The sequence below is a fragment of the Coffea arabica genome, chromosome 8e (assembly GCF_036785885.1).
Source record: "Coffea arabica cultivar ET-39 chromosome 8e, Coffea Arabica ET-39 HiFi, whole genome shotgun sequence".
Taxonomy (NCBI): Eukaryota; Viridiplantae; Streptophyta; class Magnoliopsida; order Gentianales; family Rubiaceae; genus Coffea; species Coffea arabica.
Window position 1 is genome coordinate 49,886,837 of NC_092324.1, and position 23,799 is coordinate 49,910,635.

Consider the following 23,799-nt stretch of genomic DNA (forward strand, 5'->3'; position numbering starts at 1 on the left):
AATGAGCATCTTGGCTACATGGGTTTCCGCCCAAAAAAAGTCATGCGAGAGAGAGAGAACGACAAGAGGATGGATCAGCCAGATTATCAGTTTCAGGACCAAGGAAGGAAAGAGAGAATCCCAACAACATTAAGAATTGGTACTACTCATCAAAAAGCAAGTAATAAAACAGTGTGTTGTGAACCAATCCAACATAGAACGAATCCCCCGCGGAGGGCGCTCGTGCTCGTGCTCTTGCTCTTGCTGCTGATGCCTTCTAATTGTGTCAGCGCCACCCACGCGTCTTTTCTCCCAAACCCCAACTCCCTCGCCCAGCCCACCAACACCAACACCCACACTCTCATATCTGAAATTATGCGGTCAAACCATGCATTTGCAGCCATTCACCTCTATACCCCTCCCTATAGCTCCTGATGCATCCAACTGCAATGCCTAATTAACAAGCATATTGCACCCTGTACCAACCCAAAACAAACAAAACTTTCCATGACTGCACCACTCCCCTATGATCATGGATGCATCTTCTCTTCTCAAAGGGTTGATCAGAGCCACAGTTTTTAAACTCCTAGTTTCTTGCATCAAGTAATTGTAAGTACTGGGCGGTGATGTGTATTGCCGCAGCAATAATTTTATTGCTAGCTACATCAATTTTAAACTAAAACGGCCATAATGTAGTTGATAGGGTAAATCTTTTCGTATAGTGTGTATATATTAGCATGTTTGAATGCATGTTATATAGTATATAATATTTGAAATTAGAATTCAAATTAATGTGACGTGGCAGGCATACAAGACTTGTTGGCGTATACGCCGCGAGTAAAAAAAAAAAAAAAGTTGGTATTCCTATTTTACAAGTAAAAATGAAGGATTAATTGCTGGTGGCGGGAGGTTTTGCCCTTATGTAAAATGTTGCTGTGCTGTTAAAAACATTGTTCTAGCAATAACATCAACCATGAGCACTTCACTAGCTTTATATATCTAGGGAGTGTCTTTATGTACCGTTTAGTTTAAACTCAAAACGGTAAGAAAAAGTAAATCGTTGAAAAGAAAAATACAATTCTTGGACTAGTTTAGATTTTAAACAATGAAGAAGAACAAGTTTTGCACTGTTCTAAACTGAGTTTACAAGACACATTTAGGATTCGACTTTTAAAAGAAGTTATAGTTTGTTGAACAAATCATCACAATTATATAGATTACTCGTTTAATGATGGTAGGTAGTGTAGTGATTCATTATCAAAGGTATTAATTAAATGCATGACTTATATCTCATATATATGATAGATAACTTTTAAGGATTAATAGTAAATATTACAAAACTCATTTAAGGATGTGAATGAAATTTTTAAATCATTTCACTAACTATGTGTTTCAAAAGGAGGATAGACTGCGCGCATAATCTTGATTTATACGAGATGTATATGTGAGACAATGATTATATGGTATACTAGCGATTAGATATAATTACTCCAGGGAAATAAATATAGGAAGAATTTCCCAGATATCAATGCAGCAGTATTTGCTGTGTAGATCCCGTTTGCTTTATCTTTCAGAGCAATGGTCCAATCTTCTCTACTGGATGACGAAAATATTAATAGTTCAAAATTGTGCCAATGTGTTCGCTAAAGTACCATTTATGTATTGTTGGCCTTGTGTCTACTGAATTTCCCCCACTAAATCCCTCTGTGATTCCTAGATATATATAGATTTGTCTGACGGCGTAAAGAGCTCTAAATGCCATTTACTATTTTAATCTATACATTCAAATCTAGTCTTCCCCGTTGTATCTAGGTATATAGACCTTCAATTTTAACTTCACTTCTTGAAAACAAAAAAAATTAAAAGAACCCTTCTTAGCTAGTGTCATTAGGCATATCCTCATTAGGCATTGCCATTTTCATAGTTACACAAATAAATGTGAGTTTTAGTACAAAAATGTTTTTTTTTTTTTTTCCAAATTGTTGATGATGAGTCAAATATCGTCCTGTTGCAGCAGAAAATTGCAATTATATATGTGAAATAATCTCTTCGTCTTATTCGTATCATACACCAAATAATAAAAAGATATCGGTCGTGCAGGTGGAAATTAAGTCAGATTGAAATCCGATCCATTACTGTCTTCCCCTTAAAATATTAAATCCAATAGAAATTTTCTACAAAGACTGGTGAAACATGAGGAACCAATAGGTAATGTGAACTGCACGCTATCTTCATTGCATAACAAATTCCACTGTGATTTCTATCTGGTCAACACATATTCACGAACCAAATTGCTCACTTCCTGCCTTTTTCTTTTTCCAAATTTCACGAAGCTTGGCAAATTTTCATTTTAATCAAGGGATATATAATTTCAGAAACCTCCCTTGAGGAGGTCTCTACCAATTTCAGGAGGCTCCCTCTAGATTTCAGAAATTACACTCATCTCCCTTACTTTCACTATTTATTTATGCTTGAAAATAGGTCCAACAGGTAACTAATTCCTTCAAACATCCCAAACTACCTTTTCTACCAAAAGATAAAAAGGAAAGATTAAAAATGCTTTGTTGATTGCCTTTCTTCTAACACCAAAGCTAACAAACTCTTTCTGTCAAAAATAAAAGTTTTTTTTTTTAAAAAAAAAATCCAACTATGATGATTGACTTCTTCCAAGCAACACTACCACAAAAGCCAAGCAAACACCTCAGTCTAAATCATAATAAATTTCAATAATTCTAGCACTCAAAACAACGCAACCTAATTTATGTCCAATAGCTCTAGCCTCTACACTTCCTAACAAGTCAGTTAAATTTATCACTTGGTGCTAAACTAGATAAAAATCAACCTCAAATATTACCCAAAACTAACACTTCATCAACAACCAATTGCGCAGTTCTTTCCTTTTTCTCTCTTTGCAGCATCCTTTATTTTTTTTTGAACCACCCATTTCTAAAGCCCATCCATCTCTCAAATTCTCTCAAATTCTTGACTTTTGACATCAACAAGTTTAATTACCCATAATCAACCAAAATCGGATAAAACAAATAGACGCAGAAAAATCAAACCCATCACACTTAAAATTAAAAGGAAAAAAAAAGAGATGAGCCTAATCATGTTTGCAAAAAGGAGATAAGGATAGACAAAAAAGAAGAAGGGAAAGAAGAGGGACAAATACGGGTAAGAGACGTTAGACAGAATTTGATCATGAATTGGAAAAGAAATATTAGGCAAAGAGAAATGGATGATGGGAATTTGCGCAAAGATGGAAGTGGAAAAAAAAGCAAGATAGAAAGGTGGAAACGTGAAAGAGGCGGAATAAGTCAATTTTGGTTTTCCTTGGAATTTCTAAAAATTTTCCAAAAAAAAAAAAGTCATTAAGTATCCTATATAGGAGTAGTAGAGTACTTTTGCAACAATAAGGGAAGAATGTGTAATTTTGAAATATGAAGGGGAGCTTTGTGAAATTGTTAGAAGTCTTAAGCAAGGTTTGTGAAATTATACCTTTGAGCAAGGTTTGCGGTCCATGCATTGATGAAAAGATTGCTACAAGCGACTGAAAAGACTTGAAAATTCGCAAACTACTACCAAACCTAGTGCTTTTGGTCTGCAATTCATGCAAGTCAAAAAGACGCTTTTGATGTGAAAGTATAATGTTTAAATCTTAGTCCTTAATTAGCAGTCATTTCCTTGACAAAAATGCACACATAACACTCGATCACCAAGTAACCAACAATACGACTTATGGGTCGGAAGAGATTATGAAGAAAGAAAACAAGAACTAGAAGAAAAATGGGATATACCACTATACATTGAAGGTAGCAAAGGAAAAGGAACCGTGCATATGCATGCAACAAGAGGTTTCATATGATTTGAAGGACCGAGACAAATTAAGGGCCGAGGACAAGGACTAAGAAGATGTCGTAGTTCAAGGAATAGACCCACGAATTGCGGGGGGATTTGCCACGTGTCGGTGTGAGTCGTCGCATATGGACCCCCCTGGTTCTTGCACACACTGAGAGATAGAGATAGAGTTTGCAGAGGATAGTGGTGCATGTGGGCGTCCAATGGATTAAATATCTCTGAGTGGCTCTCAAACAGTCACTATCCCTCCCACCTCCAATTTTAGTGTTTTTTTTTTTGGAAATCTGTAAGAATAAAAAAGCTATTGAGATTAATTGTATTAAAAAAAAAAAAAGATCTTTGTGACCACTTCCTTCTCTTGAAGTAGGAAAAGATGAAGTCAAGTTTAATTGTCCCGGCTATATGTATTGCTTGTAGCCCGTTGCAAATTTCCCATGATTTTGTAGATCACTCTCTATAAGGCGTTGAATTTTTCCTATTCAATTTGTTGAGCAATATCCATATGTTTATTAGAATATTGTTCTTTAAAAGAAAAAGAAAATTTCCATCCATGAGAAATTTAACTACCTAATGGTTGCAGAAGGTTGCTAGATTACCAAAGGAGCCCTCGGTCTTGGAATCCGAATTTGAACTGAAATGAAATATGTATTAGGATCGAAATAGATATTGTAATGCAAGACCATACTATGACATAATTGCTTAAGAATGTGTCTGTCTTACTTTGTTATCCATCTAAATTTTAGTAGTTTACTCTAAATAACAATGAAATTTTAGTACTTGGTTAAGGTTTTGGATTTGGATTTTATACAATATATTATACGAAATAGATTTTGGATTTGGATTTTGTATTCAAAAGCATGCTTAATTAAAAGTCATATATTTCTCATGAATTAATTAGTAAGAATTAGAAACTCAATCAGTCATGACTTCATTGAGTTTTTCAGTTTAAGAAGCTGTCGCAAAAAGTTGTGCATTTTACTTAGGAATACTAAGTCACTTTATAATCTTGATTATTCTACACATTTCATTTCTTTTTCATCTATATTAGCAATTCACGACCAATATGAATCAGATTTTCTCTACTATTTTACTGTTTAATATTCTAAATAATGCCCTAGAAACTTATTGGTTGCATGATAGTAGATTAGGAATTCGTAATGGAGAAGCTAATCAAACTTCAAGAAGATGGAGGGGAATGTGAGTTGCTAAAATATAGATATATAAAAGTTGTTTATATGTGTTTTCATTTTCAGCACTTGAATTCCCAACCAAAGAGCTCCTTTAAGTTCGTATGCAATTATTTGTGAGAATATATACATGTGGAATCCTTTTTCACAATGCTCTATTGTACCTGCTCATATCATATTTATTTTACGTTTGTTTTTGTCAATGTATAAAACAATATTGTTCTTTTTGTAACTCGCCTTGTCCCATTGGTGAAACATGTCAAACTTTTAAAACACAAAACTACCATAAATATAACCACCCATGCAAGAAGGTATCAAACTATAAATATTAATAGTATATAATAAATGGAAACCTTAACCAATCATGAATCACTAACCAAGTACAACAAAGCAATCCTTGATTTAAGCAGACAAAAACCAGCGAAAGCCCTCTTGGATTGGGACTATTGGGACTAGTGACTAGCAAAGAGAAATGGACAAAGGGAAGAGTTGAATTTTGAGGAAACCTTTTTCTTTTGGAGACACAGTTTTTGATAGTTTTTGATTGATTATATGTTGTTGTTATGCATTAGAGAAACACAAAAAGAAAAGAAGGGAAGGAATAGGTATAGACGATGACAATCAATAAAAAAAAAAAAAAAAAAAACAGAGAAAAGAAGGAGGGGGAAGAGGACCCATCCACCGCCCACGGGCACGCAATCTTACCACCAAAAAACCACACCCCATCAACAATCTATCCTCGACAAAATCTAACCCTAACCCAATCTCCTACATTAGTAACTCAAGCACAAACCAAACAAGACCTGTTCTAACTCTCTAGCTCAGTCCTCTTATCTTTTACCACTCCAAAACCCTCCAAGAATATCATACTCCTCACCAAGAAAACCTGAAATAACCTTAGGGAAGCAAAAGCAAAAACAACAAGAGCACCATCGGCAAGTAAAGCTAAGCTACTCAGGATGAGGAGGATTGAGCCTTGAGCTAGCTGGGGGATATGTTGAATGAGTTCATTGAATTTTTCAGCTGGGAATTAAATTTTGGTGGGTAACACCCAGAAACTCTACTTCTTTTCTTCTCCTTCTTCTTCTTCTTCCTCGGCCTTCTTCCTCTTGATGGTCATGAAAACTATTGAGTAGTGCTCTGATTTGTTAAAAAACAAGGCCAGCAAAGTGAGTAAGGCAGAAAGCAAGAAAAGGAAAGAGAAAGCAAAAATCCTCTCATCCCCAAAAGTCTACTTCTTTCTTTCTTTTTAGCTTTCACCATCTTTTTGAATCATTTCAGCCTTTACTTGTACTTTCATCTGGCAACCTCATCACATACATCCTTCTAGGACAAAAGAGAAAAGACTTGGGAAAGTATGGATCCAGTCACGGCTTCAGCTCATGGTCATTCCCTCCCACCTCCTTTCAACACTAGAGATTTCAATCTTCAGCAATTCCACCACCAGACCCATAATTCAGAAGATGAGCACAGCGGCACCAGCGGCCTAAACATGGGCCAAAAGCGAGATCGCGAGGAAAAGAATGACATCAACGGTGGCGATGGGAAAGATGGAGGAAGCTCAGCTGGAGACGGAGGAGAAATCACAAGGCGGCCTCGCGGTAGACCAGCTGGATCCAAGAACAAACCTAAACCCCCCATCATTATCACCCGTGACAGCGCGAATGCGCTAAGAACCCACGTTATGGAAATCGCAGATGGATGCGATATCATGGAAAGCGTGGCGAATTTCGCCAGGAGACGCCAAAGAGGGGTATGCATCATGAGTGGAACTGGCACCGTAACGAACGTTACGCTTAGGCAACCGGCTTCACCGGGTGCTGTAGTGACATTGCACGGCCGGTTCGAGATCTTATCCCTTGCGGGGTCTTTCTTACCCCCACCTGCTCCTCCGGCCGCGACAACCCTGACTATATACTTAGCTGGTGGGCAAGGGCAAGTGGTGGGGGGAAGTGTTGTTGGAGCACTTATGGCATCAGGGCCTGTTGTCATCATGGCTGCTTCCTTCAGCAATGCTGCATATGAGAGACTTCCACTAGATGAAGATGAGAGTTCGCTGCAAATGCAAGGAGGATCACTGGGATCTCCAGGACCGGTTGGAGGGCAGCAGCAGCAGCAGCAGCAGCAGCAGCAATTGATGGCGGACCCTTCTTTGTTTAGCATGCCTCCTAATCTTCTCAACTCGGTTCAATTGCCTAATGAAGCTTATTGGGCTACTGGTCGCCCTCCATTCTAACTCATAACAGGTTATGAATTGATTTAAGGTGAATTATTCTCATGATTTAGTACCACTACTTTGTTTATTAATTATCTTGATCAGCTCTTTAGGTAGAAGAGTTTTCAGGTTGGTTCTTTTGAGCAATATTTCAGCTTTTGATTTTTCTTATGATCATGTGTTGAGTTTGCTTTCCATCGGTTAATTTAGTGAGCTAGCTAGTAGGTCTTTTGTGTTTTTTTTTGTTTGATGAGTAGAATGATGTGGCTTCTGCATTTGTATTTTGATTAAAGAACTTTGTAAATTATTTCTTTCTTGATTGAGGTCAATTTGAATAGGCAACAAGTAATTCAAGTAATTAATCTGGCTATAAAAAAAAGAGGAAAGGAAGATGATGATCTTCAAGAACAAGAACAGTTATCCATGAATTAACATTTGCTATTGTTTTCCACTATCTTTCCAAGCCAGATTACACTTCCTCCATTCCATTTCATTAGTCATAATTCCATGATCATCTTATTTAGTATACCGCATTGAACATTGTTTCCTTTTTTCCCCGAACCCAACAGGAACCAATTATGCGATAATCATGATATTTAGAGTTGAAATTATTGTGTTTTTCAAGGGATGATACTCTATGACATTAAGAAGAGTGCTTTTGCTTGGACAAAATCATTTGACTGTTTGAATGGTTAGGTGGCATGTCATGATGCTATATTTACGAGAAGATAGAAAATGGAAGTATGGGCTTTAGAAAATTGCAGTTTCCAACATTTTTCCCATTCTGATGAATGTTAGAGTTTATTGGGTTGAACAATGTAGAGAGCCTTTATTAAGAGAGTCATATATATCTGGACATGTGCACAGTTTCAAACGAGCTCCTTTTCGAGGCAATGCAGCGGTTACAATGAAGAAAGAAGGGAAGAGGCAACCAACCTGGACAAGATGTCTCTTGAGCGTTATAGTTTTAGAGGCTCGGACTTCAGTTTAGTTTAGTGTAGTTTAGATTTCTTTGTTCTCTTTAAGAGTGTAAAATTTAAGGGGTTTGGGAAGGAAGGGATAGAATGCAAAAACCAAGACTAGAACACAGCTAAGAATCTTTGAATTGAAGCAAGGGTGAGAAACCCTTTCTAGATTGCTCACAATGGTTGCTTGTTTTTTATGCAACAACCCATGTAAGGGGAGTAAGATTCACAAGCTTATCCATTCTCTAGAAACACTCGCTTCACTCGGCCTTGCAGCTTTTGCTTTTATCTTGGGATGATGATCATCTTTCTTCTCTTTCTTCTCCTTTAGTTTCATGGATTCATTTTACAAATTACAACTAGATAACCTCTGATCGAAAAAAACTATTTTATTCCATCAATGTTGGATCTGTCTTTATCTTTCTCTCTCTTTTGAATGCCATTTCTTTGTTTTTTTTTTTTCTTGACCTGGTTCAACTTTAACGAGGGATTTTCTTTGAACCTATATTGATTTTTTTTGGGGGGTTATTCTTTGGGCCCAAAATTTCATCTTTGAAATGCTTTGTCAGTGCTTCAAGTTCAACACATTAATATTTTTAATGGCCAATGATTGGATGCAGTCTAAATTCGTACCCTTCCAATTTGCTACTTTTTCAGTTTAAGGTTTATGTGGCTGGAGAATCCGTATCGGGTATGTGTTTTTCGGGGTCTTCCACACATATTATCAGATTTTTAGATCGATAAGGAGAGGTATGATATCCACAGACACCTAGAATCTTATGTACAGTGGCCCCTGGCATTTCTTTCTATAGTGCCAGAGATCATATCATGCTGCTGGCACATTTTTCTTATTCTGGGATCAGCATATGTTAATACACTAGTGTATGGTGGCGAGTAGTACATTAGACACCATCCATATGGATCTTCTCAACTCAACTTGCTTTCTCTTTCTTTTATTCTTTCGGGCTGTTGGTAAACCAATGATCGTGATCAATATATTTTTATCTACTTCAATGCTTTATTTTCTCTGTCCTTTTTCTTTCACACAAATACAAGCAGAAAAAGAAAAGAAGCAAAGCTTAGGCAGAGAGAGTGAGTGCATGGTTCTATAGTTACGATCACCTCACTACTAGTCAGTCTCTGTGTAGCTTGGCTAGCTAGCCATTATTTCTGGCCAGAAACTTTGGGCATTTTCCTGGGAACATTAAATATAGATATGGCCACAGTTGAGCTGTCGCTATTTAGTGAGGCAACTAGTCTGTAGATATTGCAAGCAATTTCGGTAGGTCTTCTATAATGTTTTGGACGTATACAATTGTGTGTATGAAGTTTACATCATCCGACACAGCAGTAAATGTTGATCAACAAAACTGTTGTTGCTTGCGTGGAGCACCCAAATCTATCTATCTATCTTCAGTTTCATGATTTTCATTTTACTCTCTCCAAAAACAAACAATTTCAACAGTTCTTTAAAAGTCCAGATTCGATGAGGAACAATATATATTGTCATCTTGAACCTAAGATTTCCCAAATGTGATTCGGTTTGGGGGGTCCGTCCTTTGCACAGACAACTACGGCACACCCGTGTGTGTGTGTGTGTGTAAGGGATAAAAATAATAGGCAAGAGTCTGACAAAATTTTCATGCTTTAACTCAAGAGACATAATAGTTCATCTATCCATTTTTATCTCTCCAAATGGCTACAGTCTACCGGTACTATAATTGTATATAAATCTATCAAAACATTGAGCCACTAGGCCTTTGGCCAGGTGGTCACCACCAATCTTGGTGGGGTGGGAGGTGAATCCCGCTAATTGCCACTTCATGTGGCAGCCTTAATTGACTTTCTTTGATGAAATTTCTACTCACATCGAATCCACCTCCCATTCCCTCTAGATTATGCTAGATTAGGTTATACGAATTCTACCGTTGCGGCAAGTGTCCTACCTCTTTAATTTTTCTATTTTTTTTAATGAACTTGGAGAATTTAGCTGTACGCCTGCAAGTAGACCATTTGTACTTATTTCCGGTTTAATTTTTGTGCAGAAAATTATTCGACTAATCTTCGTGTTTGGATTGTAGTTTTCTACTAAAAATTTTTTACGTTTTTCATGATCGTATTTTTTAATCGTCTTTTATCTTACATACAACAAATCGTTATAATATATTTTTTCTATACAAACTCCAGAAAATAACAATTCAGACAGAAACTAGTTGAAGTTTAAAAAAAAAAAAAGATTCTAATGCAATAGCTGTAGACAGCCTAGCTGTCGAAAGCATCCCAATTTGGTCAGTTCTGAACTATTAATAGTGGTTAGCCCAAGATTCGCGGAAACGATATGACGAATTTCCAGGATAAACCATCTTCTTGAGCCGTGTACGGACTTGGATATTCAAAAGCTGATTTTTTTTTGTTTTGTTTCGTTTGGTAAAAAGGGCAGCAGCGGAGAGGCACCAATTATTACAAACTTGAGGTATGCCTCTGCGATATCTGCTAATCTCTGCTTGGGAACTGAGTTAAATATATGGGACTGAAAAAATATTCCTAAACATGTCCAGGCCACGTGCTCATTTTAACAACTGCATGAATCCTAGAATACGAGGTTAATAGCTTGTTACCGGTACATTGTACATCTAGACTCCTGTCGTTAATTTTGTGAACACAGTAAATACTCAGCTTCATTCCATATACACACCAAACTATACAAAAAGCAGAAAGTTCATGTGAGAAGACCATCTTAACTAGGCAACTTCTATCTAACTTTAAGCAAATTTACATGATAAGCCAATGACCTGCAAATACCGGTCGTCGGATCAGACACAATAAATGCCACAAATCAGCCTTCCCGCAGTCCAAATAATGATAAAGACTTTCAGACAGTTGCTACCTCCAGGGGGGATCCTGCCCATTTTTCTTATGGGCAGCCACCTTGTGTTTATAATTGTCTCTGCAACCCAAGAGCTGGTATGTTATAACCAATTTCTTTAACCATAATCTATCCGTAGACGCCTCAGTTCCGCTTGGAAAGCTGGGCTGTGAGTAAGTGTTTTGTATGCAAGGTTCCTTATGTCATCTCGTGAACAATCCCGTGAGATTCGAACAAGCTCCCACAGCGCTCTTGCAGTAATCATATCCTTTGCATTTACTTCTGTTATACCAATTCAAACATTTTAGAGCAGCCCAAACAGTAGGAATCAAGGTTGGAGATGTGAGTGTGAACTTACCATGCTGTGCTAAGTGGCAAAGTGCTAGCTCAATATGTCGCCTGATTGGTGAGGCTTCATTATTGGCATTCTGTACAATCCATGGAAGGGCACCATCTTCAATTAGGAGAGACCTTCCCATCTTTGTTCCTGAAAGAATATGAAAATGACAAATAAGACGGAGAGCTTGAAGTACCTCGAGCCAAAATGATCTATTTATCCAGATGTTGATAGTCTTATTGCAAATTGAAGAAATTCAGCGCAAAGAGATTATTTTCGGTCAGCAACTACCAGCTTTTCCACTGCATTATGATTGCAAATTGTTGAAATCTAGGTAATTAGATTTGCCTTGCACAGCTCACTTAAAAAACCACAAAGTTTTTCAATTCCTTTTCCTTTTGAGATGTTTCAGAAAAATATTTCCAGTCCACAAGTTAATTCATGACATTTCTTTGAAATCTGTATGGGTCAGTAAAAGAACAAAAGGAACACTTTCATAGTTAACCAATAGAGATTCAAAATAAGTGTTCTGCAAAGAAACAAAATTTCTCATTTCTTTTGGACAAATTAGATGCCATAGGCTCACTTTCCAAAGTGACATTCCCGCTCAGGGACCTACACACTAGGGACAAGGATGTGAATCATGCATTCTACATAGAGCAAATAAGGCATGTAAACCAAATTGCTTTCGTTCAAACAATATGGTCGTAACTTGATACTAAGACTTAAATTCCAGGCAGAAAACAACTCTAAAAACCAAATAACCAACATGATATATCTGTGTGTGTGTTTGTGAGAGAGAGGGGGGAGGGGGGAGAGATTGCATACAAGTCACCTTGAGTGAATGCTCTAGACTCGCATTTTGCAAAATTCGCAATCCCACGGGCAACTTGAGCTAGAACATCAGGATGCCTGCATCTCACCATTCCTAGCAATGCTTTAATGCCGCCTTCGCCTCTTAGCTTCATTTGTAACTTATCTGTGAAATTAGAGTATTGTAAATTTAATAACAGTGAGGTGGAATCACACATTCAGAAAACCAAATGCTTAGCATGTTTATAAACATCCGTATACTCATTGGGAAGATAAGCTTCTCAATTACACAATGGGTACAAAAGTTATGGTCGACCCAGAGCATGCCTATTAGAAACCCAGCATAGATTAAGGATGTGGCACAATCTCTTCAACAAAAACACAAATAACAAGACCACACATGCAGAAGATACAGATAAATCAGAGATTAAAAGTTTCAGGATTAAGGTCATTCTCTCTCTCAACCCAATGCAGCCAGTGCATTGTTTGAGTCATATAAGGATGTCAATGCTTCATTGGATATTTGATAAAATTAAGGACTATAAAGAACCAGCACAGATTTATAATATCTGTGATAATCCTTTTTTCCAACAATTTCATTGCCTGAGCGTTTTGAAGCAACGGCCTGATAATAATGCAACAAATAACAAATAAGTTCGAAACTGCTACTATTTCAAGAACAGAGACTACCATTGCCACAAAGATTTGCAATGGCTCCAGCAACCATGCGAAGGGTCTGCGGATCGTTGGCATTAGCAGCTGTAGTTGACAACAGTTCTAAGCCCCCTTGAGATACAATAAGCTCCTGGTTGGTTTCTGCTTATGAGAATTCAATTGTTATCTGGTGATTTCTTGTTGGGGTAAATGATAGCATAAAAATCTGTACAATAACCTTTTCAAGTTGTTATATAGTCTAGTTGGCAAGGTAACAAAGGATTACCACTCATTGCAAGGTTAGCAATTGCACCAGCTGCAACCCGTTGAATGGTTTCATCATCAGAGCTTCTAAGAAGCATCAAAAGGGATGTAAGACCACCTGCTTCAACAATTCTTTCCTGATTTGACTCTGTAAATTTGACAAGATGTATAAATCTCTTGCAATCAATATAAGTAAATCAAAACTGCTTTTAATGACTATGGTACTTCTGAAGTAATAGGTTTATCTTTACAATATAAACAAGAATTACTCGTGTTATTGCCACAGCTATGGAGTGCTCTAAATTCCTTTATCAGCTATAGAGTGCTCCAAGTTCTTTGATCAACTCATGTTAAAAATACAGCCGTAGCAATGCAATGGTCATGGAATGTATCAATTAAAAAAAAAAAAAAAAAATTCCTGCACTTGGATGCTATTCACTGGATGCCTGGGAGTGAATTTGTTGGAATCTTGCTTGAATTTTGTTTGAAATGGGTGAAATTAGTGGATCTGAAGGAGATTAACATGCACGAGAAGGAATTGGATGGAAGAGTCCCAATTAACAGGTTTCCCAAGTTAACAAAACCAGATTAAGGTAGTATTATTAGCTGATAAACATGGCAACAACTACTACAATCCGTACAACATAATCAAACATCTCCAAATAATAGCAGTTACAACTTAAAAGGAAGAAAACCAATAAAAAGAAGTTGATTGCCTATTTAGGATTGCAATAAATACATTACTTTCATGAAAAGAAGATAGTCAAAGAACATGAAAAAGGATTATTTACCTTCAGCTGCAAGATTAGCGACAACTTTTACTGCATGAATTCGCACATCAGCATCATCTGCTTCAAGTAATGACAATATCTTCTGCAATCCCACTGTAATTGGATTGTGTTTATCAGCAGAGGAGACAGAAATAGAGAGAAAAGTTGCAGAATGGACACTATTAACCACCTTGTTCAAAGAGTTTTGCCATGGAGGCTCCATCACCAAAGTCTCTAGATGATTGATGATTAGATTGAGGTAATAGAGAATCTAAATCACCAGATAATTTTGCCATTTCTCCTTTGTCAAGATTTCGTCTAGTCTGCAGATACATAGAAACATGGATATGTAACAAGATCATCACCCAGTATTCTTGTAAAGACATACTGAGTAAGACTAACGCATGACAACAGAAACTTCACATTAAAAGAGGTGACAGATGCCAAAAACTTTCTTAACTTCCATAATTGAGTGATAAATGTAAAATTTCACCTAAACAAATGACTTAGCCAACTCCTAGCTAATCAGTAAATTTTGAATACAGTTCTCTCTGAAGTAATGCAATTGCAATCCACTTCTTCCATTAAGCATTTTGATGAGGAAAATTTTCCCATTGCCAAATGAACATTTTCTCAATCAATGGTGAAGCTCATCTAATCTCTTCTTACAATGACCATAAAGTGGAATTATTCATATCATACCCCAACAAATCCCCCTTCCCCACCCCCAAGGGCAGGAGACCAAAAAAATATGATGTATATACATGCATCTATCTATATATAAGTATGTGTGTACAAATACATTATAAATATATGAATGAACGTATGTGCCGTTACAGGAAACGCCCCCTAAGCAACCTTAAGTGCTTAAGGGGAGGTGTGTGTGTGTGTGTAAAGATCCTACAGAATCATGATCCTATGCTACATGATCAAAGTAGTACGGTTCTTATGCTTATAAAAAATACCACTAACCCATACTCATACACCAGCTAATAGACTGCCTCTAACACGACACTAATCCATCACTACAAATAATAACTAAGACAACTCCAGCCACTAACACATGACCTCTATATCTCTTCTAGTTTACTTTGACCAAATATACCTATATACACACCTCCGGCCATTGTTAATATTAACATGTTATTCCAATTCAATCCAAGATGTCCTCTGCTTATCTCCAATTTCCACTCACCCACTAACATATGTGATCTCCACTTTGATGCCAAGCCCACAAATTACTTGCACTTACTAGCCCTTCAACATCAGAACTCTTTCTTTTTCCGATGAATTTCCTATCCTATATCTTTTTTATTTTATTTCCTGAAAATATGCACACAAAGGTTGTGCCTCACCCACCAATATATATAATATGTATATATTCAATCTTAAATCGCCAAATACAATTATAGATGTAAAACCAAGGGCTGTAACCATATGAGAATGTAAAGGGCAGTTCTGACTATTAAAAGTGGACTAGAAATTAAGATTACTGTACCTCATCAGCTTCAAAACTTAATTGCAATAGCTGACTTTGTAATGCTGCAATTTCTTCTTCAAGTTTTGCTTTTTCCTGTGATTCATCTTCCAGCAACTTGCGAAGCTTTAAGATCTCAGAACTTTTTGCTGCCTGAAGAACAAAATTTATAAGCATCACCAGACAGAAACTTCATCTGGAATCTCAAAATTTTAGTATTTATTGGTATGAATCATACCTCCAACCTTTTCCACTGTGCTACTTCATTTCTTAGACTACTTATTTCTTCTTCTGCAGCTCTTCGTAGTAGAGTTTCATTTTGGAGCAACTTCTTAAACTCATTAATTTCTGTTGACTGTAGGACGGGGGACAATATGCAAAATTAATACCAAGTTATGTCTTGATGATTCAACTATAACTTGTGTAACAAAAAAGAGGGCATAAGTGACAAATATATTGTGTTCGGATGGAGTTTAGGATGCACAAGAAAGCAAATTTTGATCAAGTGACTATTCAAATTGGAGAGGACATGATCCCAACAACAGAATACATCTAGGTGAGATACCAGAAACTTTCCTATTAAAGAGTTTAGCTAGTCTAACTATCATACTGTAATACATCAACTATATTTTTGTGAAAGCAAGATGAAGCCCCCATACAAAATATTGTGGATCAAGACCACCCCTAATTTGCAAAATTTTACACTTTTACAAGGAACTAAAAATTTTGCATAACATCATGATTTATTGATGCATTAGAAGCTGGATTTTTAGCTAGCCCACCATACTCGAACATAAATCGGGCAAAACCCAAGCAATTAGCGATTTATTAGATGTGCATCTGCACGAAGTATCTCAAATCATTTGTCAAGCATTTGCATTCTTATGACATAATTTATGTTATACATCTACATTCTGTCTCCTTTTGGAATATCTGATACATTCTTCAACACACATACAGGTATTTACCTCCAGTGCACCAGCATAATTGCTCTCAACCTCAGCAATACGCTTTTGTGCTTCAGATGCTATTCTTTGAATTTCGTCCTGAAAAGTTTTTTGTTGTCTCTCATTTTCAGCAATTAGTTTGTCCAACTGAATGTCAAGCCTCCTGGACAAACTTTTGTAATCAAATTCTTCTTTAATTTTCAACATATTCTCCACCTTCATAGCCTGCAAACATACAGAAACCGTCAGTATTGTCAAGAACGTCCAGGGTTTACTGATATACCTATTTGCAGTATGCAACATACGAATATTTGAATTTAAAGGGTTCCTAAAAGACTGCATTAAGGTCTAAGAATAGAAGTAGAAATAACTGTTACATTCTCAAAGGAGATGGCCACGATAAAATTACCCTTTGTCCAAACATTATAGTACTTGCTGTCTCTCCCCTATGCTGTGGGGATGGCCCGATTGTAACAATTAATGATGTTCTTGCTGTGCCTACAACAATCCAACATTGTCATTCAGCATATCTTCTAAACTTGAATTGAATTTAAAAGATTACCGCCGAGCTGGTCAATGATAGAACATTAGGAATACATGCATCAATTAATTGTTGAAGGGACACCCACTTTAAGGCAATTTTAGAAAAATCTACATGGGACTACACATCTTTCAGTAACAAATCAATGTCGCTGAAAGCATAGAGAACCATATGAAGATTCCGCTAGTAATTTGGGGTATTTAATTGTGAATGAAAAGCAGTTTGTTGTAGGTATGGTTGCTTGCAGTATACCAGCACCCAATTTAATGATATCATTGCAGTAAAGCCGAAATTCATCTAAGCTTCAAAATCAGACTCATTCTCATGGTCTAAGTGGCATCAACCCTTGGAGCCTCTTTTTTGTTGCAGGTGATCACATGCAATGTACCACATAAAAACCTTGTGGATTAGCATGCCTTATATCAATCGACAAATCCTTCCCATAACTTGGTGGAGAGAAAAGATTACACAATGCTGTTGACTAGGGTTTGTGATATTTGAGGTCCCATTGCTTCTCTTTTAATTGAATACATCTATAGACTGCTGAACCAAAGTTGGGGCATGGAGATAGTTGTGGGAGGCTTAGAGAGAAAACATAAGACAAACTACTTACCCAAAACACATATAACTCTTAATAGCTGCTTTTGTAAAGTTGCTAAACTAGTTCAATGATTTAAATTATATGTCAAAGATTTGCAAGAAGGATCCTTCGGATCTTGAAAGTAAGCTGCTTGGACAGATTCATTCAATTATCAACACAATACGTGTATCATATGCAAAATGAAACTTTGTAGGCCTTATTGCATGTCTAATAATTAGTCTCAAGAAGTTATCATAGTTTTACACTCCCTGATTGTTCAACCAAAATCCAGAATTCTCAATGAAAATTCCAACCACCAGGAGCCTAACCATTTGACACAGTAAACCTGACTGTTTACTCAAGCCACAGCTCAGACTTAGTTTTGAAAAAAATTACAATAACCTAAGGATTTATAATCACCTATACTGCAATTCTACACTATCCAAAGGCAGATATTATGTAGCCTCAAATTGTTTTCCTCTGTGGCCTTATGGCTAGATCCGGCCATTTTACCCATTAACCTTAACTGTAGTAAAAGCCAGAGTTAATTAAGAGATCTCGCTACCATACATTTTCTCTCTTACCAGTCATGCCTTCCCAAAGTCTAATTCTAATCTTGTACATGCTTCTTGTTGTCTAAGATTCCTTATATCAAAGATCTAAATTTCTTCTTTTAAAGAATACATGTTGAACGTAGAGAAATGTATATTATATTTTACCTCCAAATGAATCTCGAAGCAACCTTGTAAGTTTTGAATCCCGGACTGGAACATGAGGACTGTTCTCTGCGAGTGCATTAATACACTTCCCTAGAGCACTCAAAGAAAGGTTGATAGACTTCGCTTCCTCTAATGTATGACCCTCACTTCCTGCAAGACAGCACGCAGATAAAATTTAACTTGCCAGAAAGGTAGGCTAAAAAATGGTCAAACACTAAATACTCTGATTCTTTTTGCTGTCCTCAAGCTCCTCTCAAACTAAGCAAAAAGGAGTTTTAGAAACTATATAATTGAATAATATCCTAGAGAGGAAGCACACAAAGATCATTGATCAGAATTTCATTACTTGTCATGCAAGGGAGAGAAAAGTACAGCCATACACATGTAAGAAGTATAAGCCTAACTCAATTTATGAGTAAATGATAGAAAGAGGGGACAGGCTGGATGGTTTCCTATGATTAGAAGAGCAGAATTTCTGGAAGCAAAGCTACAGGAAAGCATGAAAAGAGAATACCTGCCATACAACCCTATGGCCGTTACGATGGGATTTGTGAAACATTTCAAACATACTATAGAAACATTTTTTGTTATATCCCAGTTTAAATGAAAAATTCATAATACAGCTACACACTTCCTTGCATATATTGTTCTTCGCAAACTGATATTCATTTATTATCTTATCTGGACTGGGTCATTTAGCATCTTATCTGGACTGGATTTTGTGGCAAACAAAGTTGTTTGGAGGAGGTAATACATAAACATGCCAACCTTTAGAGATTCAGTGTCCATGAAACTTTTCCTTAATGTATGCCATTTCTTTTCATTAAGACGCTTAAAAACGACACTTCAAAAAAAAGGACAAATGAAAAACACCAGAAAGAAACCTAAAGAATTTTGTTTTCCAGGGGAATAGACAATTTCAGCTTCAGAAGTTGTAAACAACAATACAGTTATATGAGCAGAATGAAAATCACAAGTGACAACTAATTTTTCTGCATTAAAGAAGATGAGTAAAGCAACAGCTTTTTTCACCTAAGCTCTCTGTCTGACGTACATTACCTGACTTATCAATGCGCTCAGAACCAGCAAGATCTACAATGACTAGCTTTCCTCTACGCACAATGGGAGGTTTTAAGATTTTAGCTGCATGAGAAGCATTCCCATTTTCAACTGAAAGAGCAGAATCCTTACCCTTGATAGACCTCTTTACATTTACCTGCAAGGATGCCAAAACTATTTTAGCATTTAGCAGCAGATATGAGATTCTTTGGAGCATTAACAAACCTATTTAGTGTTTTCTGCAAGATCATCAAAATATAGTGCAACAGTCTTGTGCATACCATCAGAATGGCATGACTACGTGAAGATTCAGTATTCAATTTTGTGTTAGCAGCAAATCGATGAGCCTCTCCTAAGCTTAATAGATCCACAAAAGTTTTCTGATCCTTAATCTCTACTAGAGTTGCCCCAGGCAGTGAAACATCTCCAGTTTTTGGATCGTCAATAATTGATATCCTATCATTAGTTGGCTGGAGAAGATCCTGAATAGTTTCCATATAAAGCTGCGCATTTTTTAAAGAAAATAAGCATCATACAGATCTAAAGTCAGAAACAGTTTTTGAAACCTTTACAGGACTGAAACAGGTGACATTTAAAGATGCATAACACAAAACAGTGGTGCCAGACCAGTATAATAAGTTTCTTTATCTGTTTTTAGTATCACAACTACAGAAGGTTAGATGACCTGCAAATAGGAGATAGAGACTGAATCAGTCTCCGGAGATATCTCTGCCAAAATATCCTCCAAAGCACGCACCATTATTCCACGAGCTGACTTATCTTCTTCTCCCAGCCGTGCAAGCGTGTAAGTTTTCCCAGTACCAGTCTGCCCATAAGCCATGACTGTGCCATTGTAACCGTCCAGAACACCCTGCATAAAGTAGTGCTCACAAGCTTATCAGAGCAGATTAAAATCATACAAACTAAGGAACAGATCTGGTTCAATCTTAGTTTCAGTGTCAGATTAAAGTGAAACCTATAGGCATATGGAACAGGATTATCAAATAGTGATAATACTGTATAAATGATGAAGTTAACTTTCAAAAACCCATAATGAGCTTTTAAAGTAAAACACAACTCATACAACGTAAACAAATGAATTTGAATTTCTAATTGAGTTCAATACACTGGTAGATGAACAAGGGTATGCAAAGTCATGAAAATGCATCTATGAAATCTGAACATGCAAGAAAAAACTCAAGTTTGACAAACAGAAGATTGATTTACAAAATAACCCACGAAAATCATGAAGACATGCAATGTAAAAGAAGTTGTGCTGTAAAGACTCCAGGCCATTGCGAAGCATCAGAAATTACCTCAACAACAGGCTTGGCCACGACCTCATAGACACGCTTTTGTGATGCAAATTCAGTGAGCACTTCATCAAACTCAAAAGTATCTGAATCCCAGTTGTTGCGCCTAAGCTTCAGTCTTTTGAGCTGACAGAGAAGCAAAACACATTTACAAAAAATGAATTCCTTAAGGTTCTTACTTACACTACCTCAACAGAGCAACAACAACCAGAACATGCTTAAAGAAAACATAACACTTTACGTTAAGTCAGTAAGTATTCAGTATCTACCTCTGGCTGCAATTCCACACAGTCGGGCATATCAGCATCAGCCACAGCCTCCTCTACATTCCGAGGCCGTAATCTTACAGCAACTCGAACTCGCCCACGAACTGTATGCAAGAATTATGACAATAAAATCCTTCACTTGCTCTCACTTCATTCTAAAAATTTCTCCCTTTCCCCAAGATTTATACAAATATAGTTTTCAAATTCTTAACAGAATGAAAAAGCACTCGCCAGTGATTCGCTTAACAAGATATGCGCAGCAAACTAATTAATCCAAGACCATTAGTAGATCAGTTCAACTGTAAGCCCAATTCAATAGTAATACCAAATACACCGTAGTTGCACCGCGTCAGATTATGTAGCAAGGCTAATCATTTCACAGGAAAAGTTCCTAAATTTTTCCGAGGAAGTGAACAGAGTACATGAATACGACGTCCATAACTGCGCTGAATTAATCACTACTAGTAACGCGCATTCAACATTTTAAGTTCAAACTACAACAATTAGGCTGCGATCAAACGTTAATTAAAACAAAATGAATTAAAAAATTAAAAAAAGAACGGAATAAGAAGCAAATTAAGAATAGAGCTGCCTACAGCTACAGAAACTGACCTCCCCGAGACTCGTCCTTAGCGGTGGCCGAACCGGCAATTGAGCCGGTGCTGCTTCGGCGCAAGCTCGACTTCGGCTTAAAAGAAGAAGCCGAGGAAGATGACGACGTCGTGGAAGACTTGGGATTGATAGAATTGAGTGAGGAGAACAGTTGTTGTTGCTGTTGCCTATCCGTTATCACCTTCGTGCCATTACTAGTTATGCTGCTAGTGTATCCGACGCCGCCGTTTCGGTGAGAATTGCTGCTCGCCATTATTCTACTTCGCTTTCACACATTTGCTTCTGAGAATTTCAGCTTTTTTCTTTTCTCTTCTCTTCTCTGGCGCATTCAAGAAATGCAGTTATGGGAGAAAGGACTGGAGAAGAAAAGTTGTTTGAGAAGTAGTGAGGGAGTGAGGGGAGAGTCAAGGGTGGGGTCGTGGGCCGACTCTGGAGGAGAGGTGGTGGGTCAAGGACTATTCTTGCTTGTTTTGCACTTTAAATTTTTTGGGTAAAATCTACGGGAATGGCCCTCCAATTCCTTTCCGTTTTAAATTTAATGCATATAACGGTCTTGTATATTTGAACTTTTTTTCCCATTAACTTGTGAATTTTAGCCCTGAGCGGGTAGTTCGGCTGGGCTGACCGCATGTAGTTACAGCAAAGTTCTAAATTTGACCCTCACGTGCTATTGTTATTGGGTATTTTTGGGGCAAAACTCTATCCAACCTAGAGAGATTAGCTTCCAGACCTGGAAAAAAAAACTTGTGAATTTTAAATATAGATTGTGTCATGTAACTAATTAGTAATTAGAAGTTAGGCATGCGAGTAGGAGGAAATAAGAATTTTTTTTAACGAATACTCAGTGGGTACTTATTAATCTGCCTAATTTATATCAAACTTATTATATGGATGCATAGACTCATATATATTACAATCATACATTCAATCACGTTTTCAAATTAATACTACTCTTATCAAAAGATTGAATTCTGAAACCTCAGTTAATAAGTGTACAATTAGGCACACATTAATCAAACTCGAGAAAAATAGTTTGAGTATTTGATTGCGACGATGTATCCAAATGTTTGGGTACCACACTCATCCCCCACATAAGTTTCATACATAATTTAGCACGTTGTATTAGTTGTTGATCCATCCCAAATTTGGAAGGCATTTGACACCTCAAAAACGGTGGATGAACTACACACTTGAGATGCAAAGTTGCTCCTTACAAACTTCGAGGATTATGGTAACCCCTCGAGTGAAAGTATGTATATTGTTTAGAAATTCCAAAAAAAAAAAAAAAAGGATGAAAGTGTGTATAGCGAAATGTTAGGAAATTTTATGGTTTTAGAGAACCATTCTCTCAATTTACATTCAATAAGTAGTTGAAACATCATCATTAATCTAATGATGCAGTGAATTACATTTTAGATGATTGAAATTATTATAATATTAAAGTTAAAATTCTTGTTCTATCATCTAACAATGAAATTAAACCTTAAAGTGTGATCCTCAAAAGAAAATACAACATCTCGAGTTTATGTAATAACACAAACGGTAAGGACCAACTGGTTTTGGGTGGCTTGTATTTCAGCCATTTTGACAAACCTAGATTGAGATGTAATGGTTCTTCAATTCAGCAGCCCTCAAAAGAATCTAAGTACAAGCATCCAAATTATTAAGGGTATCTCAATTCATAGAAATTGAATTTGAAATTTCACAAACCAAAAGAAAAAGGTACTGAAATCATTGCTTGAGTTTTGCAGCATGAATTTGAAATTGTCAAAACCAAAAAAAAAAAAAAAAGAAGATTATAATTAAAGAAAGTGAAAAACTAGTGAGACGGGCTTTTGCAGAAAGTGAGTTAAAAGGTGAAAAAGAGGGCCTATACTCTAATAACAAAATAGAGAAATCAGCTCAACTTTTTTTTTTTTAAAAAAATGGAGATGTCGGAAGTTTAATTCAAGGCGCCAAACTGAGTATTTACCTCGCAAACCGTTTGAAATTAGCAGTCCTAGGATTATAAAACTGTACAATGTCATAATAATAAAAAACTGTTTTCAAGTCAGCGGCACTGTAAAGCAAATTCGAGGGCCAGTCGAATAATTGATGGGGTTCCTCTTTTCCTAATTTCTGCTGCACCATCACCATTTGAAACTCATGATTCGCTAACATTATATGTTCATCTGTCTGTCTTATTGGTGCTTCTGCAAATTATTGATTTGAACCCAGGAGACAACATAGGAAAGAACATCCTCACCAATTTTCATTTTATCCGGCTTTGAATTATGAACATGATTGATGAAGCAATGTTTCAGTCGAGGGAGGACCCCCAAGATGCCCCCCGTCTAAGAAAGTGTATGCCTTTAATGAATCTTGGTCCACATCAGGC

General features: G+C 36.8%; 2 protein-coding genes across 5 annotated transcripts; one reads left to right on the forward strand and one right to left on the reverse strand.

Moving 5' to 3' along the window:
* The first annotated feature begins 5,675 nt into the window (after positions 1–5,675).
* LOC113703343 (AT-hook motif nuclear-localized protein 24) lies at positions 5,676–9,212 on the forward strand. Of its 3 annotated transcripts, none has more exons than XM_027224675.2 (2): positions 5,676–6,064; positions 6,355–7,597. In XM_027224675.2, the coding sequence occupies exon 2, from the start codon at positions 6,382–6,384 to the stop codon at positions 7,258–7,260; it is 879 nt and encodes a 292-aa protein (XP_027080476.1). In that variant the 5' UTR covers positions 5,676–6,064; positions 6,355–6,381; the 3' UTR covers positions 7,261–7,597. The 3 variants fall into 3 exon arrangements, with proteins under 3 accessions (XP_027080476.1, XP_027080474.1, XP_027080473.1); XM_027224673.2 differs by adding an exon at positions 8,862–9,212 and having other exon boundaries at positions 5,677–7,288; XM_027224672.2 differs by adding an exon at positions 8,107–8,520 and having other exon boundaries at positions 5,677–7,288.
* Positions 9,213–10,743: 1,531 nt separating this feature from the next.
* LOC113704237 (kinesin-like protein KIN-UB) lies at positions 10,744–21,865 on the reverse strand. Of its 2 annotated transcripts, XM_027226011.2 has the most exons (18): positions 21,423–21,865; positions 20,814–20,914; positions 20,548–20,670; positions 19,917–20,102; positions 19,513–19,734; positions 19,232–19,388; positions 18,173–18,322; positions 16,742–16,830; positions 16,354–16,557; positions 15,624–15,740; positions 15,407–15,538; positions 14,099–14,231; positions 13,930–14,022; positions 13,161–13,286; positions 12,911–13,036; positions 12,243–12,386; positions 11,429–11,557; positions 10,744–11,352 (listed from the first exon to the last, which is right to left on the reverse strand). In XM_027226011.2, exons 1-18 carry the CDS (start codon positions 21,673–21,675, stop codon positions 11,189–11,191), a joined length of 2,649 nt encoding a protein of 882 aa, XP_027081812.1. In that variant the 5' UTR covers positions 21,676–21,865; the 3' UTR covers positions 10,744–11,188. The 2 variants fall into 2 exon arrangements, with proteins under 2 accessions (XP_027081812.1, XP_027081813.1); XM_027226012.2 differs by lacking the exon at positions 19,513–19,734.
* Positions 21,866–23,799: the final 1,934 nt, after the last annotated feature.